Genomic DNA, 26,930 nt, shown 5'->3' on the forward strand with positions numbered 1-26,930 from the left:
GTGTTATTCACTGCAGCTACAGGATGTCTGATCTAAAGCACAGATTCGCTGTGAGAGGTGTGGAGGTTCATTTCATTCTTTGTTCATTTCATTAGAATAGAGTCATTGTCACACGAATGACAGCAGTAAGTCCGTCAACTTATACAACCATCGCTCGTCCCTATACCCTCGAACATGACCCATGGGAGGTGTACCTGACTTTCTGTCGTCATGGTAATAAACAAATTGTTTAGGTTTAGGAACAAAAACTACTTGGTTAGATTTATATTATTAGTTTTCATTTGTAAGGAATCTGCAAAACATTTGAAAACATGTTTTAACTCTGTTTTTATAGATTATTGATTGAAAACTGATCAGCAAAGGTGGCAGTTTTATCCATTTATAATACTGTAGTTAATGGATCTATGATACATACATATATATATGTGTGTGTATGTATCTATAGATAATTCCTCCCTCCTCTTCTCATCATCTGCACATTTTTTCCTTCCTTCCTTCCTTTCCTCTTCTAACTTCCTTCCTCTGTCTCTGATCCCCTTCCTTTGTTTTCTCCTCCCTCCTTTCTCTCCTATTTCTCTTCTCTCCTTTACCTTCCCTCTCTCCCCCCTTACCCCCAACCCCCATCTCTCTCTCCCTCCCTCTCTCTCTCTCTTTCTACTGACCCTAATTGCTGCAGCTGCTCTGTCTGGCCGAACGAGCCTCAGATAAACAGATAAAAAAAGAGCGAGAGGCAGAGTGAAGGAGGAGAGAACTTTTCCTCTCATCAATTATTTCCTCTCAATGTCTGAGTGCACCATCCTCATCCTCACACTCCTCCTCATCCTCACCCTCTCATCCTCCTCCTTTCCCTCTCTCTTCCACTTTTATTTCCTCTCATCCTCTGCTCTATCATTTCTTATTACCTCATCCTCTCTTATCTGCACTCATTTCTTCTTCTTCACTTCCCTTTCATCCCTCTCCTCTCCTCCTTCCTTTCACTCCTCTTCTTCTCTTCTCCTCTTCACTGCTGTTTCCCCGCATCTCTTGAACATGAGTTTCTTCACTTCTTCCTGCTCTTCCTGTTTTTATCTCCTTTCTCCCCATTTTTCTCCTCCTCCTTTTTCTCTCCCATCCTTTCTTCTGTCCCTCTCCCGTCAACCATACCTCCTCTCTTCTCCTCCCCTGTTCTACTTTTCTCTCCTCCTCTCCTTTGACCACCCCATCTTTCCATTTTCATCTTTTTGCTTTTTACTTTCCCTCTCTCCCTCATTCTCTTCTTCTCGAAAAAACCTTCTTTTTTAGTTTTTGTCTCCTTCTTCCTCTCTTACCGTTGTTTTCCTCCCCCATCTTCTTCTAGTTTTAAAGTCCTTTTAAGCTCCATCTCTCCTTTTTCTTTCTTTTCCATCCTCCTTTCCTCTCCTCCTCATCAACTCTTGTCTTGAACGTCACTTCCGTCTTTCTCCTCTTCTTTTTAATTCACCTCCTTCCTTCTTGTCCTCTCTCACTCTCCCTCACTCCTCCTGTCTCCTCCCCTCTCCTTGTTCTTCTTCTTCGTGTGAGACTTCCTGAAACATTTAAAACACATCATGTGATATTTAAACACACACACATGGATTGTTTCTCTTCTGTCACGTTTGTGTGTGTGTGTGTGTGTGTGTGTGTGTGTGTGTGTGTGTGTGTGTGTGTGTGTGTGTGCATGGAGTAAAAATAAACACAGAAATGTGGATTATGCAAAATGAACAAATAAAGCACATTAGAGACGTTCTGAAACAACGTGAGTTTCCTCCCAGCGACAAACAGATGAGTTAATAACAAAGAGAGATGGAGGGGGGAGGGGGAGGTGCTACAAAGGAGGGAGCGTGGGAGATGTAAATACAGGAGAAAACGAGAGGGCGGAAAAATAGGAAGAGCGAGGCGCAGGAACAGAGAGAGAGAGAGAGAGGCAGACTTACAGTGGAAAGACAGGAGAGAGAGAGAGAGAGAATTTTATTCTCCACTGGATGAGTGTAACGCTCCCTGAGGCCAGAGCAAACACACAGTGTGTGTGTGTGTGTGTGAGTGTGTGTGTGTGAGTGTGCGTGCGTGCATGTGTTGACTTTGTCCAAATGTTACAAAGTTTTTACAGTCACTCTTTCTGAGTTTTCACAAGTCTACAGTCTGAAGTTTGGGTCAAATTTAACGCAATAAAAATCTCACAAAGCAAAATGAAATATCAGATGAGGTTATTCAGACTGCACCATGTTTATCAGAGCGTCACAAGACTGTGAGACTCCGCCCATGAAAAATGACAGCATCCGTCGTTTCAGCCAGTTTGCATTCCAGTGACAGCGCCATCTAGTGACTCCTCCGGCCCATCTGGGGGGTGGTGGCCCATTGAAACACAACAGAAAACACTAATGTCGTTCTATAGAGGACAAAACATTGAATATGAAGACTGTGTAATTCAGTCTAAAGCTTCTCATCATAATGCAGGAAGCAATTATCAATTTTTTAAAGTCTGTATATAAACATTTTTTAAATGTAAGTCCTTTAATGTAGTCTGGAGATTGACTTTATACCATAATAAGTCTTGCATTCACTTCAGGTTATATAAGTGAGAAGATGCTGTGATGCTAGAAACCAGCAAAACACAGTTTACACAGAAAGGAAAGAAATGCACTATACTGGAGAAGTGATGCAGTTATGTTGCACCAGTGTTCACCTGGGTGAATCCATTAAAGCAGGTAAGCTGTCTGTAAGAACACTGCATTGATTTACCGAACTGTGAGGTAATAAGTGTTTGAACTTGTGCTGATAGCAGGTGACAGGTGATCAGTGTTTGTCACAGTATTTTGTGTTTAAAGATAAGATTTTAGCTCTTTACAGGACAAGTTCAAAAGTTCCTTCATCAACACAGCTACACAGTCAGAGATCAGTTTCACCACATGAGCCGTAAACGTGACTAAATGTGGACTGATGCATCAGATATCTCACCAGCGGAAACTGGCTTCATACACATGATAAACCAGAGAGACATTATGGTATGTCAGCAGCCTCTGTGTGTGTGTGTGTGTGTGTGTGTGTGTGTGTGTGTGTGTGTGTGTGTGTGTGTGTGTGTGTGTGTGTGTGTGTGTGTGTGTGTGTGTGTGTGTGTAGAGCTTGTTAAACATTAATGTGGGGTTTAACTCCTTGTAGCCAGAAATAGAAAAGAGGAGGAGAGAAGACAAAGAGGAAGAGAAGAAAAACAGTCAGGAATTATTCAGATAGAAAACAGGAAGGAAAGAAAATTCAACTTTATAGCATTTTGTTTTTCTTAAATGTACAATATATATAAAATCTTCTAATCTTCATCTCTGTGTATCAGTGCTAATTATTTTACATCAAGAACATTTTTAAAATCTAAGAAGATGTAATCTTTGGTTGTGATGAGGAGCTGCAGCTGGACCTTGTTTTGTGTAAGAAAAACTGGCCTGCATCATATATTATATATATTGTTCAAATTATTGGATTATTATAAATGCATTAATGTTTAAACAGCATTTTAAAGCTCCATTATTTCCTCTTCTCCTGTGTTTTATTTGAAGTGTTGATCCATGAGAAGATATTTGTGGTTTCAAGAACCAAAAACCATCTCAGTGTAGTTTTACATCTCCTCTCTCAGGCTTCTCTCTGGAGCTCTTGTAATAACACTCAGACACTCAAACACTCAGAATTACAGTGATTTACTGTAAGTTACTTGGATTTCTCTGAAAGCTCTGATAATAATCAGCTTGATTCTAAATGATACAAGAGTGCCTCAAACAAACATGGACACCTCACATCAGGAGAAATCTGTGATATTATCAATGTTTAGTATTTTTAGCTGTTGCACAAATGATGTTAGTTATAAGTTGCCATTCATGGTGTTTTGTATTTTAGTATTTTTGCTTTGAAGAGTTGTAGCTGACATTTCAATTGCCTCCAGCTCGACCCTTGAGTGTATGGATTTGGCTTCAGTGTGTAATTGTTCAGAGTCTTTGTATTTATATATGAAATAAGTTTTAGCTGAGTGTTAACAGGGCTGTTTGTTCAGTTTTATATGTTTAATGTACAGTTGGACCAGTCTGACCCAGTACACACTCTTTCAGCAGTGTGTGTGTGTGTGTGTGTGTGTGTGTGTGTGTGTGTGTGTGTGTGTGTGTGTGTGTGTGTGTGTGTGTGTGCTATTTTGGGAATGAGAGTTTTATTTTCTGTGTCTGTAGTCTAATATTAGCTTTGCACAGCTTCCTGCTCTCGTCAGATTGATTCTCAGTTTATATTTATACTCCAGGTTTGATTCTCTCTCTGGATCAGAGTAATCAATTCAGAGTCATCCATCGTCCTGCTGTGTCACAGGGACGAGTCTGGGTCAGGGATAATGCTGTGTGTATACTAAACTTTTTGGCAGCAGGACTGCTGATGTGCACCAGGGTCAGGGCTTCCTCAAGTCCATTATCATCTCTTACATTTTATTCACATCCAGTTGTTGTATTTGCACCACTCTCACCTCCTGTCTGTGTGCTGACTCGTCATCACTGCTGATACTAAGTATTAGTGCGGTGTCATCAGCGTACTGGATGATGTGGTTTGTTTTTGGAAATCGTGGGCCTGCAGTGTGCTGACCAAAGATACCCAAAGATAGTGTGTGTGGCAGTGGTTGTCATCTCTGTACAGTTTAAATATTATCACTGTTCAGTTCAGATGTCATCTTCATGGTGGCACTATAAAAAAAGTAATGGGATCTCCACAGTCAATATGAGACATCCTGAATCTGCACAAATATAATCACAGTGAATGACGGTGAGATATTTCAGTCTGGACCAAAGAGGTGGAACAACCAACATCCCCAAAGCCACACTGGCATCATCATCATCATCATCATCAGATGGGTGGACCAGCATCACCTGTTGAAGCCTTACATTAGTGAGGGTTTAAAAACAGGAAGTGGCTGCAGGAGACGAACAGAGACTCAGTCACACTGTGGATGAACTAAAGTTAAGTCACTGTAATTAGATCAAACCGTGATGTCTGAGTATTTTTAACATGACGTCACGGCCGTCATCTCTGTGTCCAGAAAGTCTGATGATCTGAGTGTTTGAACCTGTTTGTCTCTGCAGCTTTAAATAACAACTGAACAGCTCTGATGCTGAAAATAGACTCAGTGCAGCTGTGCCTCTTTTTCTATTTCCTGTTTCTTTTATTAAAGAATCAATATGCAAATTTGGTCTCAGGTGTTCACTTAATTATCAAAAATGCACTTGCGGCGCCTTGGTGACCCACCTGGTAGAACCCGTACCACAGCCGCAGCAGGCATGGGTTCGAGTCCGACCCATGGCCCTTTGCTGCATGTCATCCCCCCGCCCTCTCGCCCTGATTTTCCTGTCTATCTCTCACTGCCCTATCAGAATAAAGGAAAAAATGCCTTTTAAAAAAAAAAAAAAAAAAAAGCCATCAAGTGGAAAAATCCACTTGATGGCTTTATACACAATGTCATGTCGTGATGGCTTTATACACAATGTCATGCTAACAAACTGAAGCTAAAGCTAATAAAGAATCATGTGGATGTGTAAATGTTCCAGTCCTAAATGGAGCTTTTTTCTAACGTCACCTATAATCCCACAAACTGGAGGTAGGTAGTCAAGTTTGAACACATTCAAACTAATTTGAATACAACTCATTAAATGGATTGTAAACCCCGCCCCCGTCTCCCTCCCCTGCTCACTACTGCCACATGTTTGACTTTAAAATGAAAAGTGACAGAATTAATGCCGACACCAGCACACAAACACACAGTTAGAAACAGTCCTTGCACTCTTGTTCTTGTGTTTTTGGTTTTATAAAAACTCCACCCTCCAAACTCTTAGTACCTGTCTGACTGCAGCCCTGTGTCCATGGCTTCAACAGGTGGAGAAAGACAAACACAAAGTGATTGGAAGGTTTAGGCAACATGACGTGTTTGCAAACCTTCCTGACGTCAACAGCCAGAGTCAGTCTCTCTGTTCTCTAATGCGGCCATTTTTGGCTTGTGATCCCTTAAAGATGAACTCCATCTGTTTCCAGGTGTTGGGGAGAACGACTGCATGTGTGAAAACAGTAGTATGAAGCCTTTATTGTCTCCAGTGGGAGCTACGTGCGTCCTCAGGTGATGTCACCTGAGTCAGCTGGGGGTCAGACCTCTGCAGCCCCCCATCATCTCTGCTTCAGGCTGCATTAGTTGTTACGAACATAACAAACACAAATCTCCTACCAAACAGTGAGCAGTCGAATTGCATTGTGCGTAATGTAGGCATTATAGTTTTACCAGGAAAGAGGAATGTGTGGAGTTAAAACGATGATATGTCTGATTCTGCTGCATCGATTTTGATCCTTTTTTTTTGTTGCTGTTGTTGCTGTCTGCAGCGTGACGCCAAGTTAGAGACAAAACAAAACTCTGTCTACTTCTAATCCATCATCACTGACTGAGCGACTTTTCCTTCTGAGGATGTTTAATTTAAATACATTTTGTGGACCTTAAGAAATAAAATGCTTTTATTCATAAGAGAAGAAAAGGAAGAAAGAAAGAAAGAAATAGAAAAAAAGTAAAAAAAAGAAGAAGAAAGGATTAGTGTTGTAGTTTTCAGTTTTTTTTTTTTTTTTTTTTTTTTTTTTTTTTGCTCTTCTATCCTGTTAATCATCTCAAAGCCCCTCACTTTCATCTGCAGAGCACTGATCTAGTATTTAAAGATCTGTCAGTCAGTGTGGGAATGACAGCAGCTTCCAGCCTGGCGCTGTCATTCTGGATGGTGCCGATCTTTGGTCACGTGCTCTGAGAATCTTTGACCTGAACTGTCCTTAAGAAACCTGATCACATGTCAGGATTAAAGAGGACAATACTTTAGAGGAGGCATAAAAGAAAATAAAAAACAAAACAATGGATGAAATAAGAGAAATGAAGGAGTACATGGAAGAGAAAGGAGATGGAGAGGAAGGATTTCAGTTTGCTTAAAGAGTCGGATCTCCTTCACCAGAGGAGGAGAAAACATGGAACAACCATCCCTCCTCCTGCAACTTTCATCATCCCTCCATCAATTAAACATGGCGGTGGATTACACTGGAGGAGGATAGGAGAGAGGAGTAGAAAGGAGAGGCGGAGAGCAGAGGAAAAGGAGGAGAGGCAGAAAAGGTGAGAGAGGAGGAAGAGGAGGAAAGACGATGAGGAGGAGGGAAAGAGGAGGAGAGCAGGGAGGCTTTTAGCAACCTGCTGTAACCCAGAATAGAAGTTTTCAAAGAGGAAAAACAAACTGAGCTGATGATAAAACCTGTCCGGTCGATACTGGTGTCCTTGTGAAGAACAATCCCAGTCCAAACTCTGGAGGAGGAGGAGGCTCACGTGGAGGCAGAGAGGAGGATTACATTTCCCCTAATGTACCTTTCAAATATTCCACATTGTGTGAGCTCATTCCCGCTTCTGCCTGAAGCTGTGAGAAGTGACCAGAGACACCAGGATTTTAACTTTAGCTTCAGTGAAATGATACCATTTGTGCGTGTTCTTTATATCTGCGAGAGAGGGAGACCATCAGCTTCATGTGCTGGAGTCAGGATGTGGTTAGCTTAGCTTAGCATAAAGACTGGAATTAGAAAGAAACAGCTAGTCTGGCTCTGTCCTACCAGCATCTCTACAGTGATTAATGTGTTGTACTTCATTAATCTGTGCTCACACAGAGAAGTTAAACCACGGTCCCTGAGGGAAAGATCTGGTTCTTTAACTGTTCACCAGCTGGTCTCTGACTGCACCTGTCTGCTGCAGGTTGTGGAGACACAAAACAGCTGCTGCTGCTGCTGGAAACACTGAGACTGAACCAGATAGGAAATCTGGGTGGGCGGGGGGTGTCCCCTAAACACCTCACATGTAGAGGTAGACGCTAAAAGCGGGGGGGGGGGCACTGTGGAGACTTTATGGGAGGTTTAAGGGGGTTTATAGTTGTCATTGCAAAATGTGCCAGTATGAGGGGCCATCAGGGGCCACTTTTCCCCTTTGGGGCCTCAAGCATTTACCTGGTTGCCTCTTCTGATGGTGCGACTCTGAGTGTCTGTCTGTATGATGACTGTTGTGTGTGTGACACATCATGCTGTCGTCTTGTGTTGTTGAATAAATGAAGTTAAACAGCAGAAGAAGGAAACGCTGTAGATACAGTTCAGATTCTTCTTCTCTGATCGCAGGGATTACCCTGCAGTTTAATTGTCCTTTCTGCTCTCCGCTTTAAACTAATTACCATTGGCTGTCTGTCCCTCTATTAGATTGTGATTGGCCCGCTTCCCTATTACAGGTGGGAGATAAGTATCGGTCTGTGTGTTCGATTGGCTGATGTGGCACTAATGGTTTCCTATCTCCTCCAATCGGGACGCAGCAGACAGCCGTCTCTCCATCTGTTTGTCTGTGTTGTGTTTTTTCTGCTTTCAGATAAACAGTGTTTGTAGTTTTGAGTTGTGACTCCATCTCCCCTCCTCTCTGTATCTTTATTGTCCTCTCCTATGTTTTCCTCTCTGTCTGTCTCCGTCTGTTTCCTGGTTTGGTCGCTCGGCGCAGGATGACATAATCCCGACCATGAAATATTTAATGTACTGAGAGAGTGGCTCAGAATAACCGGGCTGACCCGGGCCTCCCGAGAGTTTCCCCTTTTGTAAAACCTTTATTTATTATGACCGTTGACTCGAGCTCCACGGGGGAGGCAGCTGGAGGGTCAGATGCCTTGCTCGGAGGCTTGTCAGCAGTGTTTGAATCAGTCTGCTGATGAGATGAGAGTGATGCATCACTCGCTCCATTCAGCCATTTTTACTTACTACTAAGCCTTTGGGGGAAGCCCCGTGTGTCCTGAGGTTTTCTGCTCACCACAGTCTTTGTCCAACAGGGTCCAGCTGGAGACATCAGGTCTCCTCATACAGGAGCAGTGTCACTTCCATTTCCGACACATAAGTATCGGCTTCTTGTCTTTTTGAGGCTCAGTTTCTGAATACAGGCGTCTGTGTGCATTTCTCTGTGGACTGAGCGCTTTGATACTTTCACAGTAATAATATAGAACCTAGACCTGCTTTATAATCACAGAAGACAGGGCCATCTGCCTTTATACAATATGGACCTTTAAGTGAAAATAGCAAAACAACAGTCTGAAATACTCAGTTACAAGTAAAAGTCTTGCATTCAAAATCCTACAGACATATCATCACCAACAAATGCTTAAAGTATCAAAGTAAAAGAAAAATGTCCTGTGACTGGCCGCTCCAGGTGGAGCTGCTTTAACTACGTCATATACACTCCGATAGTTTAGTTCCCAACCTACAGGTAAGGCCCCTCCAAAGTGTCATCAGGTGATTGATTGACTGTGAAATTTTGGATCATTTAAAAGTTACTGAAATGAACCCATGTAAGAAGTTTAGAGGGGAAATGTAAGAAAGGGACCCAACAAGACCTTTTTCTACCACATATGTTTTTTTTTTGTTTTCTTTTTTAAAGTAAAATCTTGATGTGAGAAGGAACCAGTAGTTCTTCTCAGGCAAAGTGAAACACATGAACATCATACAGACACTGCTGGAACCAGCTTGACTCCAGTGACTCTTGACTCTGAGTCGTTATGGATGAATGCCCATAAATTATTTTCCTTTTTTTCCAAATGATGTTTAAACCTTTGAATTTGCCTGAGGATCATCAGGATGAGAGTCTTCTTTGCTGTAAATACCTGATGGACACTGTGAGAAACTGTTGTGGTGAAGATTCACAAAATGTTTACAGAAACCTAAAAGTGCAGATGTGATTAAATGAGATATTTAGACATTCATTGAGGTTCATGTTTTATACCTTTGGCAGAACTTGGACTTGACCCATGACCTCAGCTTGTTTGAAATCCTGAAATCAGCCCTGGACACAGTGACTCCAAATCCAGTTATTTCTTGTGTATTCACAGATATTCGCTTTAATACACCTCCACCTCCATCCGTATCTCCTCCTCTCCTTCCTCGCACTTCGTCCCTCCTGACCTCTCTGTGTTCTTCTCTCCTTCTCCTCTTTCCTCCCTCCTTTTCCTCCTTTTCCCCTCTCTCTTTTGCTTCCTCTCATCTGTCCTCACTCAACCTCCTTCCTCCCTCCTCCTCCCCCTCCTCCCTCCTCCTTCTCTCTCCTCTGGCTTTGTGTCAAGCATCCACTCGATGTGTTATCCTCCCCTCTCCTCTCCTGCTGCAGGACGGAGACTTGGCTCCAGCAGCTGCAGATAATGACCCCAGAGAAAGAGGATGGGGGGAGAGGGGGAGATACAGGAGATGAGAGAAGAGATAGAGGAGAGAACAGAAAGGGCATGAGAGAGGAAGGAAATAAAGAAAATGTATGAGGGAGAGAGAATACAAACTTTCTCCTCCCTCTCTCTCTCTCTCTCTCTCTCTCTCTGCTAACCAGCTACAAGCTCGCTAATGCTGCCATCCATTATTTACCATTAGCAGCTCCAGGCACACACACACACACACACACAAACACAAACACAAACACACACATACAGTCTCAGCCAGTTTAATCACCTCTCTGCAGTCACAACCTGGGACATCTTAAAGAGTAAGGAGTTTGGTTTTACTGACCTCTGCAGGTTGAACATCTGTCGCGGGCTAAATGTGACAAACTGTCATGGTAACTACAGACTTGGTTGAAATTATCATGGTCAACAATTACATTACAATACACTCTCTGAAGGTACAACACAATTCATTGATCAAGCACAGCGTCACGGCTCAGGAACAGATCCACACTATAGGTCAGTCTACAGTCACGCTAGCAGCTTTGTGTGCTAACATCGGCATACAAGGACAATGCTAACATGCTGGATGTTTAGCAAGTTTAATGTTTACCATGTTCACCATGTTAGGTTAGTGTGTTAGCATGCTAACATTTGCTAATTAGCACCTGTATTTCCCTGAGGTTGACGCGAGGAAGTGAAGACAGAAACATAACAACCAGAATAAAAACTGAGGCAATGTTTATTTGGCTGTTTACAATATTTACAATCACACAAACTTAGTTCTTTAATTCTTTATTTGTCCAAGTATATTCACACACAGGAAACTTGAACTCTGCATTTAAATGTCTTGCTCAAAAGCACTTCAGTGGTGGATGTTGAGGGAGGGGAAAGCGCTGTTCACTCACTCTCCCTGACCACTTATCTTCCTGCCGGTTCAGGGATTCCAACCAGCGACCTTTTGGTCCCAAGCCCACTTCTCTAAACTGCTGTACGTCACAATGCTGTATCTGTATTTGTGTGTGTGTGTGTGTGTGTGGTGTAATACTCTTCAGGTCAGTGAATAAGATAAATCAATAACATATTTATTGTCTGAATGAGTTAAATATAAACCTGGTTTCAATGTAACTCTGTGTTCAACACATAATTGTGCACGGGGGGGTATTATGTATGTATGATGTATGTTTGTATATACACAATGTGTGTGTGGGTTATGTCAGCATTGTGCTTTGTGTTTGTGTGTGTGTGTGTGTGTGTGTGTGTGTGTGTGTGTGTGTGTGTGTGTGAGAATGCCTGCAGGGGATTCTGGGTAGAGTGATTGGTCGAACTCTTGACCTTCTTTTCTTCTTCTACTTTTATTTTTATGCACATTAACACAGTTCTACATCTTCAAACTGAAGACTCCTTGCAAATATGTAGTTTTACTTTTAAAAGTCTCAATAATAAAACAGGAGGAAATAGGGGCTCTGTTAGGGACTATTTTCAGCAGCGGATTAATTCACATTTGTACACAGTACACAGAGTTTTGTAGATGTGAATGAATTTACAACATCATCACAGCGCACACACACGCACACACAGCAGCAGCATCAGAGCTAATTTACAGTCCATTAAAGGTGCATTGCGTGTAATGCCTGACTGCAGACCGAAGGCTGCTGCAGATTTACTGCAGCTCTCTGATAATAAAAACACACACACAGCAGCAGGACGCTTTTTGTGTGTGTGTGTGTGTGTGTGTGTGCGTGCGTGCGTGCGTGCGTGCGTGCGTGCGTGCGTGCGTGCGTGCGTGCGTGCGTGCGTGTGTGTGCATGCGTGTGTGTGTGTTTGTAGATGTGTGTGTGGGGGTGTGGGTGTGTACTGAAATTGGTAAAAGCTAATTGTGTCCTAGGTTAATAGAGGTCCAGGGATATAAATGGACACATAGAGTCTCCACTGTTGAACTTGATGATGATTTGCATGTGTTTGTATTTTTGTGTCCACCCTCTGTGTTCCCTTTAACATTAAACATTAAGTTACATAGCTAAACAGTACATTCAACGTGTCTGTCACAGTCACATGGAAAATTTTGAATTTTTCCTTTTTTTCTTGCTCAGAGGCAAAAAAACAAACAAAAACACTTAAAAAATATAACCTGACACAAAGTGTTGGTGTTCTGGTTAATTCAGCTTGTGTGGTAACAGCCAACCATATTTCATATTTATAATAAAATCTAAACTTTGCCAGCGACAGCCTCTGGGCTTTGATGGAGCTAGGCTAGCAGTTTCCCCCCACTTATAGTCTTTGTGCTAAACTAGGCTAAAAGGCCTGGACCTATCTTTGCTCTGAACACACTGAGATGAAACTGATATCCATCTTCTCATCTGACTCTGGACAAGACAAGAGAGTTTCTTTCTTTCCTTTAATCAATGTTTATGTCTTTTCTCTGCTAATGCGCTTTTCTCTGAAGCACTTAGCGTTGACGGTCGCTCTGGGAAGCTCCCAGCAGCTGATCAAAGATGGCTGATGTTGGAGGTCATAGTTACCGATGCCAGCGTGGAGCTGGTGGAGAGGCCGGACGCCACCTGATGGTTCAGAGTGAAAGAGAGAGATGAAGTCCAGAGCTTTTGGTTTTCCACATAGCTACTCCAGCTGTGCTGTGCATGAGTGTTCAGCTCTGGTCGAGTGTCAGGTCACAGTGGCTCTGTCAGATGTAGGTTAGACTGTGTGGTCTGCTGGGAGCTGAGCTATAATAGGATCAATTAGACTGACAGGGACACACACACACATACATACAGGAGGAGGACAGAATAACCTGTTCAATATCAGGCAACACAATAGAACAATACTGCAGTGAACACTGTAAAACCTACTGTGAATCCTTGATCGTTCAATGTTTCGACTCAGTGTTGGAGGAAGAACTCAGATTTAACAATAGAGGAAGTATTGCGTTCAAGATCTTAAAAGTACTAAAGTATTACAGTAAAAGTACTGATTCTGCAGAACGGCCTGTTTCAATATGATGTATTGATGATATTATTTTGTTGTTATTATTGGTGCATTAATATTTGCACCACTTTAATGATGCAGCTGGTAAATGTGGGGATGATTATGGAAGTCTCATAATAATGCAGCATGATGTATTTGGTGATTATTATTAATCTGAATCTGCATAGTAACTAATTACTAAAATTATTGGTGTAAAGTGTAGAAATATAAAGTATCAGAAAAACTCCAGTAGAGTAAAGTAGATCAAAACTGACTTAAATACAGAACTGGAGTCAATATACTTAGTTACTTTCCAACATTGTTTTTACTGCATGGATCGTCCTAGTTTAAAGGTTGAATGGTTCATACGTTTTGTTTCTTTATTATTATTTATTTGTCCAAGTGTGTCTCAATACAATACTCACAGTCTATATTTAGTGTTGTGTGTATTGTATTATTATTGCTATAAATAGTCTTGTGTTGGTCATTTTATTGAATCTGATTCTAGAGTCAAATCAGTTTTATCAGAATCCTTTGAAATCCATCAGATGTAAAGTTTAACTTACACATTTACATCATTTATCTGAGATGATGTTTCATATTTTGTTCCCATGATGCTCAGCTGTGCTCACATCTACTGCTCATTTTACAAACTTTGATGAGAGATTTTGAGCCAAGAAAACGTTCTGAATAATGGAAGTAAAATAGTGTTGGGGTTTGAATTTTATCAAATCCACATCCTTCTATTAAATCTAATTATGTTTAATTTTTAACCTTTTGAATTAACTGTAACTTGTTTGTTAATTAAGAAATGTTAGAAAAGACAAATTAAGAAATGTTTTGAATAAAACTGTAGCTCCCTTCAATGAAAACTGACATGAGGCTGCTGTGTGATTGGTCGTTCCTTCAGATTCCCCACTCTGCTGACAGCTGATAATCTTCATCTTCATCAGGTGGTGTCACCTGATGAATACAGCAACAGTATGTTTCTCCCTTCTCCAAAAGTCATAGTGAAACTTTACAACCCGTGAAGCTCGAGGTTCATAAACTGCAGACTAATCAGACAGATGTTCCAGTTAAACAGCTGGCAGACGCTCCAGTCGGCTGACTGCCCATCACTGCTTCATTCACTCACATTTGTGTCTACATTTACACTCATGGCTGTCAGCAGCTCTGTGGCTGCCTCCCTGTCTTCTTCAGGAGTTAGGACGTTCATGTCCATTCCCCTGAGCTGTTATGTTGATGATGATAAATTCAAATGAAGTTTTAGCTGCTAAACTGATGGATGAACTAACCTGAACACAAACATTATGACACATCAGTTAAAATCAGTTGAGCTGTCCTACCTGCTAATCTGAACCAAACTGTTTAAAAACAATAAAGATGAAATGAAATGAGTTGTAGGCTAACCTCAACCTAACATTTATCTGCTACTGTGGATTTTATTGAATTAGATCAGTAATCCACATCCAGATCCTTAGGACACCAACTGAGTCGATTCTTCCGAGCCCTTTTTGCCAACAGTTACAGATGACTTCTGTTCCTCTCAGCCCCCTCTGTTAGCTCCATTGATCCGCTCCCAGCTGCCAATATGGCTCCCTGCTGAGGACATCGGAGGTCCAGTAAAACTGACCTGAGCACTGCTGAGTTCCTGCAGATCCCAGAACACTGAAGTTCAGCACATTACTGTCAAAGAGACACTTTCTTAGCCTCAGTTTAAACTCAACATTAGGCGAAAGTTGGTGGTTTAGTTTAAGTCCATTAACTACAAATCATACAGGCATACTGTCAGGTTTTTTTTTCCAGTTAATTTCTGTGAGCTAACTCATAGACTTAACTAAATGAACTGGTTATTGTGCGTTAGCTCGCAGAGATCAACCTTCCTGCAGCAGAGGCAATACGTCACAGTCAGTGTAATGTAATTGTTTTAGCTACATTATCATCATGTGGTCGTGAAGTTGAGAGCAGGGACTGTTCTCTCAGCCATTATTAGTTTCCCCAGGATGAATTTGTACATATAAACATTGTGTTCTGGTGTCAGTGAGCTGGAAAGACCTCCTACTGGTTTTAACATTGTGTATCAGCTGTATACTCTTACTACCTTTCTAAATCTAGGAATAAATTCAATTGTAGTGCCACTCTAGTACCAGCCTTTCATACTGTACACATTGCCTTTTTACTCGTGGGACTTTGCAGTGTCCCATTTTGCCAAATTGCTGACATATTGCTAACAGCTAACGGTACACTATCAGAAACCAATTCTTCTTCACTGCTCTAGAAAAGTAGTTTCCAGTGGCTGCATGGCGCAACATCCTTTTAGAGCGGCACAGAAGAACTGATTTCTGAGAAAACTGCCCTTTTGCCCTGGTGCGAAACTCTAAAGTTTATTAATTCATTAATTACATGGTATTGGATCAGTGCATAGACTCATGTACTCGCCGATACCTCACCGATGATCAAATGATGAAGGAAACTCAAACAAACTGGCTTCATGGTCACTTACCCAGGAGCTTAGTTGGTATAAAAATAACACAGTGGCCGGGCTGTCAAGAAATCATAGAAATACCAGGATCTGATATATTGCAACATCTGGACAAATTCCACCCACTGAGGCCTCAAGAAACTGAGGAGACATAAGATGCTGCAGCTTACTGGGAACAATACAAACACAGAAACTGCACTATGAAAAAGCTGGACACTGATAAATGGACGTTTCCGCTGCAGGACGGCAGTTAAATGTAAATAGAGTAGAAGAGTAGGTGAGATTATGGAGGATTTGGATCACATGTAAAAACAACATCCTTCAACGCAGAATAATCCCTATCAATTAAATTAGTGTATTTAAATGTAATGCATAATGTTTATAAATTTATTTAACTTCATTTCATCAATACGAAAACCTGTGTACACAAGGAGACAGTGCACAGCTTTGAAATTAGCCTCCAAGTTTTTATAAAAAAGTAAATGAGCTCACAGATATGAGCATTAACTGAGCAGACAAGGTCGTGGCCTTATTTTCTGAGGGACTGAGACATAATCCACTGCAGCAGGTGCACGAGCACAGAGCCGCAGTTCATTACCTGCCGATCTGATTGACTGTACAGTCTGAGCTGTTCTGCATATGTGAATATAAAGAGTTTAATTCCACAGTGACTCAGATTCATTGGAGAAAAGTGGGAACATCCTCTTATACAATAAATCATTTTATCACCTGGAAAACAATTCACACACGTCATCAGTTTTAAAGTGAAGGCGGACTGAGTCCATGATGGAGGAGCTCTGTAGAACTGTGTTCAAGTGTAAATGTCAGTTTACACATGTATGTTGTTGACTGCAGGTCAGAAATCATTGTAGTCTGTTCAAACACTGGAAGCAGCCAAACTTACGAATCTATGTTATGGGCTTTTTATTTAAAAGTCATAATTACAACTGAATTAAAAGAAAATACATTTTAGCTCTTAAATCAGTAGATATTTCCATGGGGTTTGGTTTGTTTGGTGAACCTGTAGCAAATCTATGATTCCCATATATGGTCTGAGCGTTTTGATTATATTAACCTTTATTACTCAGCTTCTGAAGCAGATAGAAACATGACATAAAAACCATCCGAGATCTTAAACCTTTGGCTTTTATTGTAAATCGTAGCATTTTCCTTTGAAACTGGACATGGCTGGAAAAACAGCACATTTCTTAACATTTTCAGTTCAAGGTCAACTCTTTATATCGTTTATTGAATTTTTTTTTTAATGTTGATGAACTTTGGGGTAAAGGCAATGAGTTACGATAAAACTCAAAGGTTTACGGTCTCACATGGTTTTTATTTTATGTTTTTTATCTCTGGCCAGCGGTGACACTGGCTCCTCCTCCTCCTCCTCCTCAGACATGTCTCTCACCCTGAGCCCTGACTGGCAGGTTAGCAGGTTGAAGTCAGTGTCTGAATCTTCTACGTCGCTATCTTTGTTGTTTTCATACAGGTAACTGCTGTAATCTGCTTCAGTCTCGCTCCCCTCGCTCAGGTCGTCGGGCACTGTCCGAAAAACTTCTTTGCAGCTCAAACCACAGAAAAAAAAAATATATATATATATATTTCCCATAATGGATTTCTCCTTCCTGACACAAATGTCAGCGAATCACAGTTCATTTCATTTGTCACATGTCTTAAAAATGACAATACAGTCCGTGTGTACGTCTCATCCAGTCTTAATGGGTTAAAGTGCAACACCTGATGTGAACACTGGGTGATCACTGTCCTCATGGAATATCAGACACAGGTGATTTCTGTGTCACATCTGAATGATGTGATGGTGAAAACAGTCTGATAATGAGTCAGAAACTGAAGCACAGAGATGTAAATCTCAGTTGTGGCCCAGTCCGTGGCCCAGTTCTGGAGCGGTTGTGTTCCCTGAGAATCTGAAATTGACAGATTTTTTTTTTTTTAAGGGAAAAAAACTGTGTAGAAATTTAAGACAAACCCTTAAAAGAACATAAAATAAACCATCACAGGAGCCGGAGACAGGAAGTTGGCCCTGTGTGGTGTGGTGTTGTTCAGTGGTTTGTGCAGTGAAATGTGGATCAGTGCAGCTGTAAAGTGTTTTCTCCTCACAATCACACAGAGCTGGATTCCTGCCCGCTCTCTAATCTCCTCCTCTTCCTCGTCTCACTTCAAGTGATTTATGGCTCTGTACAATGAAAGGTGAAGGCCGCATGAGGCAACATCCAGAAACCTCTGTGTGTGTGTGTGTGTGTGTGTGTGTGAGAGTGAGAGTGTGTGTAGCCTTATAGCTGGGGGGTGAGATCTAGTACAGCAATTTAAAACTTCCATCCATCCATCCAAACATTGTGATAGTCAGGAAACCCTCAAAAAACGAGACTCTGAACTGAACAAAAAAAAACTGCTGCATTGAATAACATCTTTAGGAGAGAGGTCAACTACAGCTCCCAGCATGCACTCCTGCAAGAAATCAGAAAGTTTCCGATCCTGTTAACATGCGGCTAACTGCAGGGTGGAATTAGAGGTGGAATTGGATAAAAACCTTTTTTCTTCCTGACTGCTTGAGGAGTTTTGGTCACGTGACTTGTCTTTTCTTCCCGCAGCTACGGTGACATGGTTCCCAACACCATCGCGGGGAAGATCTTCGGTTCGATCTGCTCTCTGAGCGGCGTGCTGGTGATCGCTCTGCCCGTCCCCGTCATCGTCTCCAACTTCAGCCGGATCTACCACCAGAACCAGAGAGCAGACAAGATGAGAGCACAGCAGGTCTGACAGGTTTATGTGACTGCAGGGTGCAGCAAGTAGAATATGGCTCTATGGTAACATGTAGTGACAGCTACAACAATGACTTAAATATCACAGGCCTTTTATATTTTTTAACAATACAGTGCTGCAGTGATGACAGATTTTTGTATTCCAACCCTGAAATTGTAGCGTCACCCTCGTTCCCTCCACTAAAAGCCAATGGGAGAGAAAATTCACTAAACGTTTATGATACTGACGCGTTTTGTTGCGCACGATAATCTTCACTAATGAACACCACTTTATGATGTTTGAAGCTTAAATAAAATCACCAGAAGTAAAAAGCTAATGTTAGGCTATAAACCAACTACACCACGGTCACATGACTTCAACTTCACCATCACTAAACTTCAACTTATAGTTTGATTTAGCTCTGACCTCTTCTACAAAAGCCTTTCCTCTTACAAATTTAGTAACGGTTTGTAAGAGCGCAAGTATAAACACAACGAGGCTGTAAAGGTGGACTGCGGAGTAGATCGGTGTTCATGTTCGCTGTGACGATGTTTAACGTCCCCGACAACCTCTGTAGTCTCATTTAGACACTTGTTAGCAACCAGCCTTTTTTAAGAGACGTAAAGAAATCAGGACTGGGGTATTTACGAATGTATTTTATGTTGTAGAAAAAAACATGAAAATGTCTTGAGTCTGTGTTAACCACAGTGTGTCTTTGGGTAGATGAATGAAATATCTTCCATCCATCTAACCAAAAACACACTCAAAAAACCAGAGCCTTCAGGACAAGGGAACAGGAAGTGGTAAAATGCAACTGATTTCCGGGTTTTAGGACTCATTCCTACACAACTCTTTATGCATGTCAGTATTTTACTTTGAAATGTTAGTGCTGTCACCTTTAAACAAACTGTTAAGGCTTCAGTACAGTGTGTCATGTCTGAGGTGTTTCTACCTCTTCTGAATGACCACAGTTTCCCTCCTCTTCCTCTGTAGCTTTAGCTGCACAAAGAACATTATTTTTAGGTGCTTAGAAGTTCATCTATTCTTTTCCACACAGAACACAGTGTCGTCTGTATTCAATAAGACCTTTATAGTAATCCCAACACTTACTTGGATATTAGTTTTATTTTTCAGTAGCTTCTTATTCTTTTCTGTGGATATATTTTCTGTTATTTATCGCCTGCTGCCACAATAATGTCATTTCCCTGTGGTAATAACAGCTTCATCTGCTCTGCTCTTGTCCTGTTCTCTAGTCACGCAGTGAAATAAACACAATGCACCTTTAAAGATGTAGAGAGACGACAAGTCTGAGCTTCACTTTAACCTCAATGCTCCCATACACTGCAGGTTTTTGTGTGTGTGTGTGTGTGTGTGTGTGTGTGTGTGTGTGTCTGTGATTGCGACAAGCTGCTTTTCCGTGTGTTTTCTGTCCGACAGAAAGTGCGCTTGGCTCGGATCCGCATGGCAAAGAAAGGAACAACCAACGCCTTCCTCCAGTACAAAGAAGACAGAGCGATTGGGGTGAGACACACACACACACACACTGACAGTCGATAGTTTCTCACTATCAAGCAGGAAGGGTGGATTGCAGTCCAGTTAACTCAGACAGTGATGCAGAGAGAAAAAGGAAGAGATCAGAGACAGAAGGGAAGGAGGGATATTGAAATGAAAGAGAGACACAGCAGGGTGGAGAGAGAGGAAGGGGGGAGTTGTGGACTGAGATAAGTGGTGCAGGATCAGGTGCAGTTGGGGTCTGTGACCAGGCCACAACAAGTGTAAAAGCCATCTGTAGAGTTTGGTCACTTTCTTTGGAAAAAGACTATAACCTGGAAGAGCAGGGTGGTGTGAGCACAAGCTCCTCCACTGGCTGGTGAACCTTATTACAGGAGGACTGATGAAAGCTGGGTTATGGAGCCCACCGAGAGGTGGATAAAAAAGGCCTTTGATCAGATGTCATTGTCCAGATGACATGAAAGTGCAAGTCACAGGTTGAGGTGGAGTCATATTTATTCATGTTTGATCGAGTCCCATCCAGACCTACCTGTAGCTACCTGCATATCAGAGAGAGATAAAGAGAGTACAAGAGAACGAGACAGAGACACAGATGCAGACAGATACGGAGATGCTGCCTCAGCAGTTTGGCTCTTCACCAATAGTCCATCAGAGAAGCTTTTTCCCAACAGCCACTTGGCAAAACAACAATGAAACCAGGTGAGTTGAACAGTGAGAGGGAGGTGGACAGTAGCAGAGATGAGTCTCAGCCTCATTGTTTGCAAAGTGAAGGTGGAGCTGATTCAAAACAATGAGGGTTTTCCTTTCACCAGCGATCTCAGCAGCTGGTGTCTTAAACCTCATCACAGTTTAACAGAACTGAATCTGAACACTGAACATCATCCTCCAGACAAACTGACACTCACCTGCAGTTGCCGACAGAAACCTGAGCAGAAACTCAGAGAGTCAGCAGAGTCATGCAACAGAAACGTGGCTGATAGCTGTGATTGCTTAGTTGTGACATCACAAAGTCACAGCAGTCCTCCTATTAAGGCTCAGTTTTTCTATGTATGTAGACTTTGATACTAAAATACAGTATTAATATAGAACCTTGACCTGCTTTATAATTAAAAAACACACGGACATCTACCTTTATATATATATGGGACCTTTAAACCTGTTGTTGTTCAGGGTATATGAAAATAACAAGAACATGAAATTACTTTTGATCATGTCTTATAGTAAATCTAATGATGTATTTGGCAAATATTATTCAGCAGGTCTCGATAAAAAATTATCAACAAGAAATAAAATATAAAAAAATTACACACTTACATCGGGACCAAAACAACAGGCCCAGTAGTGAGTGTCAACATAGAGGAGAAAACACACACACACTTTAATCTGTGCACTGTTAAGTAAATAGACTGATCCCACTTACTGTGAACACAAAGAATCAGGACAGTCTGATTTTAATGTGCAGGTGAACAAACTCACATGTGAACATGACTGAAGATCTGAGGAACTATTTTTTTTCAACTTTTGGCTTCATCACGACTCAGAGTCTTTGTGTTTCTTCAGTCAGAGGATGAAACAGTCTCTGGGTTTAAATGTTTTATCACTGGAATGGGTTTAAGCTGCAGGTAGAAGATGAAGACACACACATACACACACTCATAGATATTGTTGAGTCCTAATCCCTCTTCAGCACTGAGCAAGAAAGAGGGATGACTGTTGGATTTATAGAGTGCATAATGAGGACGAAGAGGAGTAGGAGGAGGAGGGTGAGGAGTGGAGGGTATGGCAGCAGAAGAGAATGGAGGAAGTATAAAATAATAGGATGAAGAAAAAGTGGGGGAGCAATGCTAGAGAATGAGGAGAGGAAAAGGAAGATGAGTGTGTTTGTGTAATCTGAGACAGAGATGGAAGATCAGAGAGCGTCAGTCCAGAGGGAAGGATGGAGAGGAGGAATAAATAGCAAGAGAGAGGAAGAGGAAGAAGAGGAGAGAGATTAGTTGGGCGGCGAAGAAACAGTGAGAGATGGAAGGGATCAGATTAAAATGAGAGAAGAGACTTAAACATTATTAAATGTCCTCTGGTTGTCACTTCAGCCTTCTGGAAACATTCATGGAAAGTTAAAGGTTTAATGAAGTTTGAACATGGACAGATTCTCAGGCTGAAACACTGACGAAAAGGAACTAGTCTGACATTTTTAACTCTTCGTTTTCTGATACGTTTTTTTGAATGTTTTGTTTTTTGCTTCATCCATATTTTCTCACTCGTCCCACCCAAAACCCAAACGCTGTGGGTGAAGTGGGAAAAAATAATTTTCTTGAACTTGTCTTTAACATCAAAACACTCACTTACACAAAATCTAACATCTGTTAACAAAACACAGCGAGTGAATGATGAATGAGTGAACCTGACTCACCTTTTAGTACGGTGCCCCTGAGAGCTCAGCGCACTGCAACTGAAGAAAATGCCAGTGTAAACAGGAAGCAGATTGTTTTCTCTGCAGTTGATGAGTCGCACAAAATCATCTGAATGAGGAACAGCAAAGACAGTTGTAGCATTAAAATGCAGAATTTAACTGACCAACAGCTGATAGCAAAGACAACAAAGTCAGTAACACTTGTAATTCATTAACAACACAACCCCAGAGTTTTCAAAGTAAAACGGGGCCAGCAGAGTTTCCAAAACATAGTATTGTGGACGTAGACTTGGGTCCACCATATTTTAGCCTTGATGTGAGAAGAGCATAACGACAAGAACAGATCTGCTTCACATCATTTTGTTCGAACACACAGTCAGCGCAAACTGTGGCCTGTCAGAATTTAGTTTGTGTAAAATAAAACAAGGTCATAATCGTCAGTATCCACTGTTACCAATGTGTATAACTTCAGCTCCGAATGTGTTTGTAAGAAATGTTAAAACCACAATGACACTCTGGACTAAAATGATCAAACAGCAGTGATGTGGTTTCTCAAAGATGCTCGGTTTAGTACTGCTGATTTGCTTTCCTAAATGTGAAATTATTGACTTAATACCATTGTGTACAACTAATGTGTGTGTGTTTGTGTTTTATTTTGTGTGTGTGTGTTTGTGTGTGTGTGTGTGTGTGTGTGTGTGTGTGTGTGTGTGTGTGTGTGTGTTTAGGACCGGGACAGTGACAGCACGGCTCTGTGTGTGAAGAACAAATCGGCGTTCGAGCATCAACACCACCACCTGCTGCACTGTCTGGAGAAAACAACGGTGAGGACTCGGCTTGTCTCACCTCTCACATCATACACACACACACACACACACACACACACACACACACAAACACACAAACACACATACAGACATCTGAAGGATGATGTTAAAAATAATATAACATTTTTAGATTCTAATGCACAAACATGAGTTTAAAAATACCTTCAACTTTTCTTTATCTTTGCACAAGCAGCCTCAAAATAAACTCAGACGCCTTTAAATTGCTTCATTTCATGTTTCAAATGTTCCTCACTTTGTCAGTTCAGGGAGCAGATATTTATATCAATATGTAAATATTAACAAATCATTAATCTGCCAGAGGGAGGGGGGGGGTTAGTACACATGATTGATGCATTTATTGACATTAATCCATCAGATTAAAGATGCAGAAGCTTTAATGTGAGTTCTTATAAACTGCAGTGTGTGATTCAGATTTTGTCTTCTGCAGCTATTTAGTGTCAGTTCTATGAGGTGGTTGTTTGAAAATGTCTTAAATTTACATGATGAACTCAATCTCAGCTTCGTGTAATGATGTAAAAAACCGGAGTGAGGTTCAGTTGAAAAGGTAAAAAGTCTTCACTGGTTGATCCATGTGGAAAACACGGAAATAAAACGACAAGATTGTTCATGTATTAATGTGTGGAGCAACTTCGGCTTCTTGTTATAGAACAGGGTTCAAGAAAAGGAAAACTTCAGACTGTTATCTTCAACAACCCTGCTTGGAAAATAAAAAAACATTTGACAATAAATACAGAGGTTAAATCTAGCATTAACATCCAGGACTGAAAAAGGAAGCCAACACTGAAGTACCCAAAACTGCAGTTCCTCTAATGGCCACTAGAGTCTGACTCCCACAGTGAGTCAATCCCCGTAGAGTCCCATGTTAAAATTTACAGCAGAAGTAAACATGTTTACAGCCTGGTACAAAATATTGTTTTGGTCTCTATAGGGAATTTCCTCTTACTACAACTGTATGGGGTTGAATTTTTATTTTTATTTATTAACTCACCAGTTTACATTTTATTAAGGCTTAAAGTTTTGCATAATTGAGAGCCTGGCCACTTTGAGTGACAGGTGGGTGACCATATGCTTGCCACGAACTCGCATGCATTTAAGTCCCGGCTCCACACACGCCCCACCCCAGCTGTGAGTTAGGGGCGGAGTTGGGCCCTGCCAAGATGGTGACAGTAGAGCAGCTCACTCTGAGCTTCAATACTGCTCTTCAGAAATCTATGGGTGACGTCACAGAGGCAACGTCCATCTTTATTTACAGTCTGTGGGTTATTATTTATTATAGTTTTATTCTTGGTATTCTTAAACTAAATGTTTCACTTTTAGAGGAGAAAATACGTGGAGGATCAGGACTAACTGATAAAATGTGTCTTAGGGTTAATGTTAATATGTTTGCTATCAATGCAATCTGTCGGTTGTTGTTTTAATTAAATCAGTAGCTGCCATCTCAAAATTAAAATCTGCCTTTGTTTTCTTCTGTGTGAAATCAAGGAACGCGTTTTTCTTAAAATACCACAAATTGCACACAAACTGTGCAACTATGCAAAGTGTAACAGATGGAGCAACAGCAACTCAGGGGGTGAGCAAAAACATCTATTTCATTCAGTCATTTGAAGCCCCTCCTCTCTAACATCCAGCTGTTGGTTCATATCACAGAGTGATGATAGAAAACACTGTGAGTCCAAGGAATAAGTCTCCTTTTTTCATTTCATTCTTTTTTCCCTTTTTTGACACAAATCAGTGAAGTTATAGAAATAAAAAGACTCCAGGCCGAGTGTCTGTCTGTCTCCATGTCTGACCCCGCCCCCTCGTCTCCTTTCAGAACCATGAGTTCACAGACGAGATGACCTACAGCGAGCTGTGTATGACAGAGTCGGTAGGCTTCCGGACCAGCCGCAGCACCTCCCTGTCGAGCCAGCAGGGGGCGCAGAACAACTCCACCGGCTGCTGCCCCCGCCGGGCCAGGAGGAGAGCCGCCATGCGACTGGCCAACTCCACGGTGTCCGTGAGCCGAGGCAGCATCCAGGAGCTGGACACCCTGCACGTCAAGACCACCTCCATACCCCCACAAACGTAAACACACACACTCAACTGATACACAACTGTAGACACACATGAATCACTACACACTGATGACAAACTGTGAAATATGAAAATACATGTATTTGTGTTTTTTATGTTAATTATCAAATGATTTTGCCTCAGTTTATGACATCCTGGAGGAATTTGCATCTATAACTGGGGTTTTCAACCGGTGAGCTGCAGCCCTCTAGTGGTCAGTGAATGTATTGCAGGTGGTCCATGACCATGCATTGAATAATTTAGTATCACTATGGGAATCACTTTTATTTTATTTTTTTTAAAAACACATTTCCATGTATTAATTATTGTTGGTATGCGTCCTTAATGTCACATGTCTGTGCATAATCTACAGATCCACACCCGAAAATCAAGGAAGTAGGTTTAGTCTCAACATTGGTGTGGACACAACAACTGATCTGTCAACCGAGTGGTTTATTAACATATGATCTGTATTTACATAGAAAAAACTATTCGCAGTAACATATCAAAGACTAAAAGTAAACTTTAGTAAATTACTTGTTAAAGGAACAGACATCAACATGTTCATATTCAATATTCACCAGTGCTGCAGTTCACCTTTTCCCCTTGATTTCACTTTTAAAACCAGCTCCACCTTCACCAGCTACAACAGTAAAATGCTGCAAATCCAGTGATGTATCATTATTAACAATCTAATAATGAAAGGCTGGTGACATTAGCTTGCTAGCAGGTTTTCATGTTAAATCACTGTGGCTGCTCACCGGTTAGTTTACTACTTATTACTGAACCAAATATTCACCCATGTGTGAGGTTTGGACTGACAGCACTGATCCACTCTCCCTTCCTCTGCATCTTCACTAACTTTGATATTTGTACTGAAGTGAGCCTCCAAGCTGTCCTGCCCTTTCAGCCAATAAAATTCTTGCATGCCTAAATTGGTCGTCTTGGAGACGTAGCCTCTGGAGGGCACATCAGAATTATCTACTATGAATTCACTCCAAACAGGGTGAACGAGTTCACTCAAATATTGGTGGGTTCATGTTCCTACTGTCCACATGAAAACTCCACCTGCCAAACATATTAGTTTACTGATCAGCTTCTATAAAGAGGCTCTACTTGATTTTACCAATGAAAAAACCTTTTGCAAGTTCAGTGAAAAGGAAGAGTCAGGGCCCGCTCTTAGGGCCAGGAACACACTAGATGAGTCACCTGTGTGTCGCGGCTGTGGAACGACTTGGTTTTCACTTTGGCGCACATCTTAACACAACTGTGTCATGTGATCTAGAGATTCGGCCTCTAACCTATTTTTCATGCTTGACACATGCGTCTCCCAGCAAAAACATGTCAGATTAACATCATACCAGCAACATTACATAAAACTGACACCTCACTCTAGTTTCAATGTCTAGGCTGATCCTGAATATGACACAGACTTTTTTCTTCTTTTTAGCAGCTGCGTGTATGTGGAGCATTTTAATGACGTTTTCTGTTAAAAAAAAATAATTCAAAGATTAATTTATAATGAAAAGAAATCCATCATTCCAGTAACCTGGAAACTCTATGTAGAGAGATTGGGCTGGTGGGAGCAACAATGCAGCAGAGACGCCACCGGTGTGTGAACACGCACATGTGCTTCTCCACAGCAGCTCAGCGATGTCAGCCGCAACGCAACG

The 26,930-nt window shown here is 41.4% G+C and overlaps 1 protein-coding gene across 1 annotated transcript in view; it reads left to right on the plus strand.

The window, feature by feature from the left end:
* kcnd1 (potassium voltage-gated channel subfamily D member 1) overlaps positions 1-26,930 on the plus strand; it is a 58,038-nt gene that overhangs the window by 30,788 nt on the left and 320 nt on the right. The window contains exons 4-7 of the mRNA XM_022763930.1: positions 18,288-18,450; positions 19,876-19,959; positions 23,086-23,181; positions 25,019-25,269. Coding sequence (XP_022619651.1) covers positions 18,288-18,450; positions 19,876-19,959; positions 23,086-23,181; positions 25,019-25,269 — 594 coding nt within the window. The remainder of the gene's footprint in view (positions 1-18,287; positions 18,451-19,875; positions 19,960-23,085; positions 23,182-25,018; positions 25,270-26,930) is intronic.

The sequence above is a fragment of the Seriola dumerili genome, unplaced genomic scaffold (genome assembly GCF_002260705.1).
Source record: "Seriola dumerili isolate Sdu_G_001 unplaced genomic scaffold, Sdu_1.0 BDQW01000493.1, whole genome shotgun sequence".
Classification (NCBI taxonomy): Eukaryota; Metazoa; Chordata; class Actinopteri; order Carangiformes; family Carangidae; genus Seriola; species Seriola dumerili.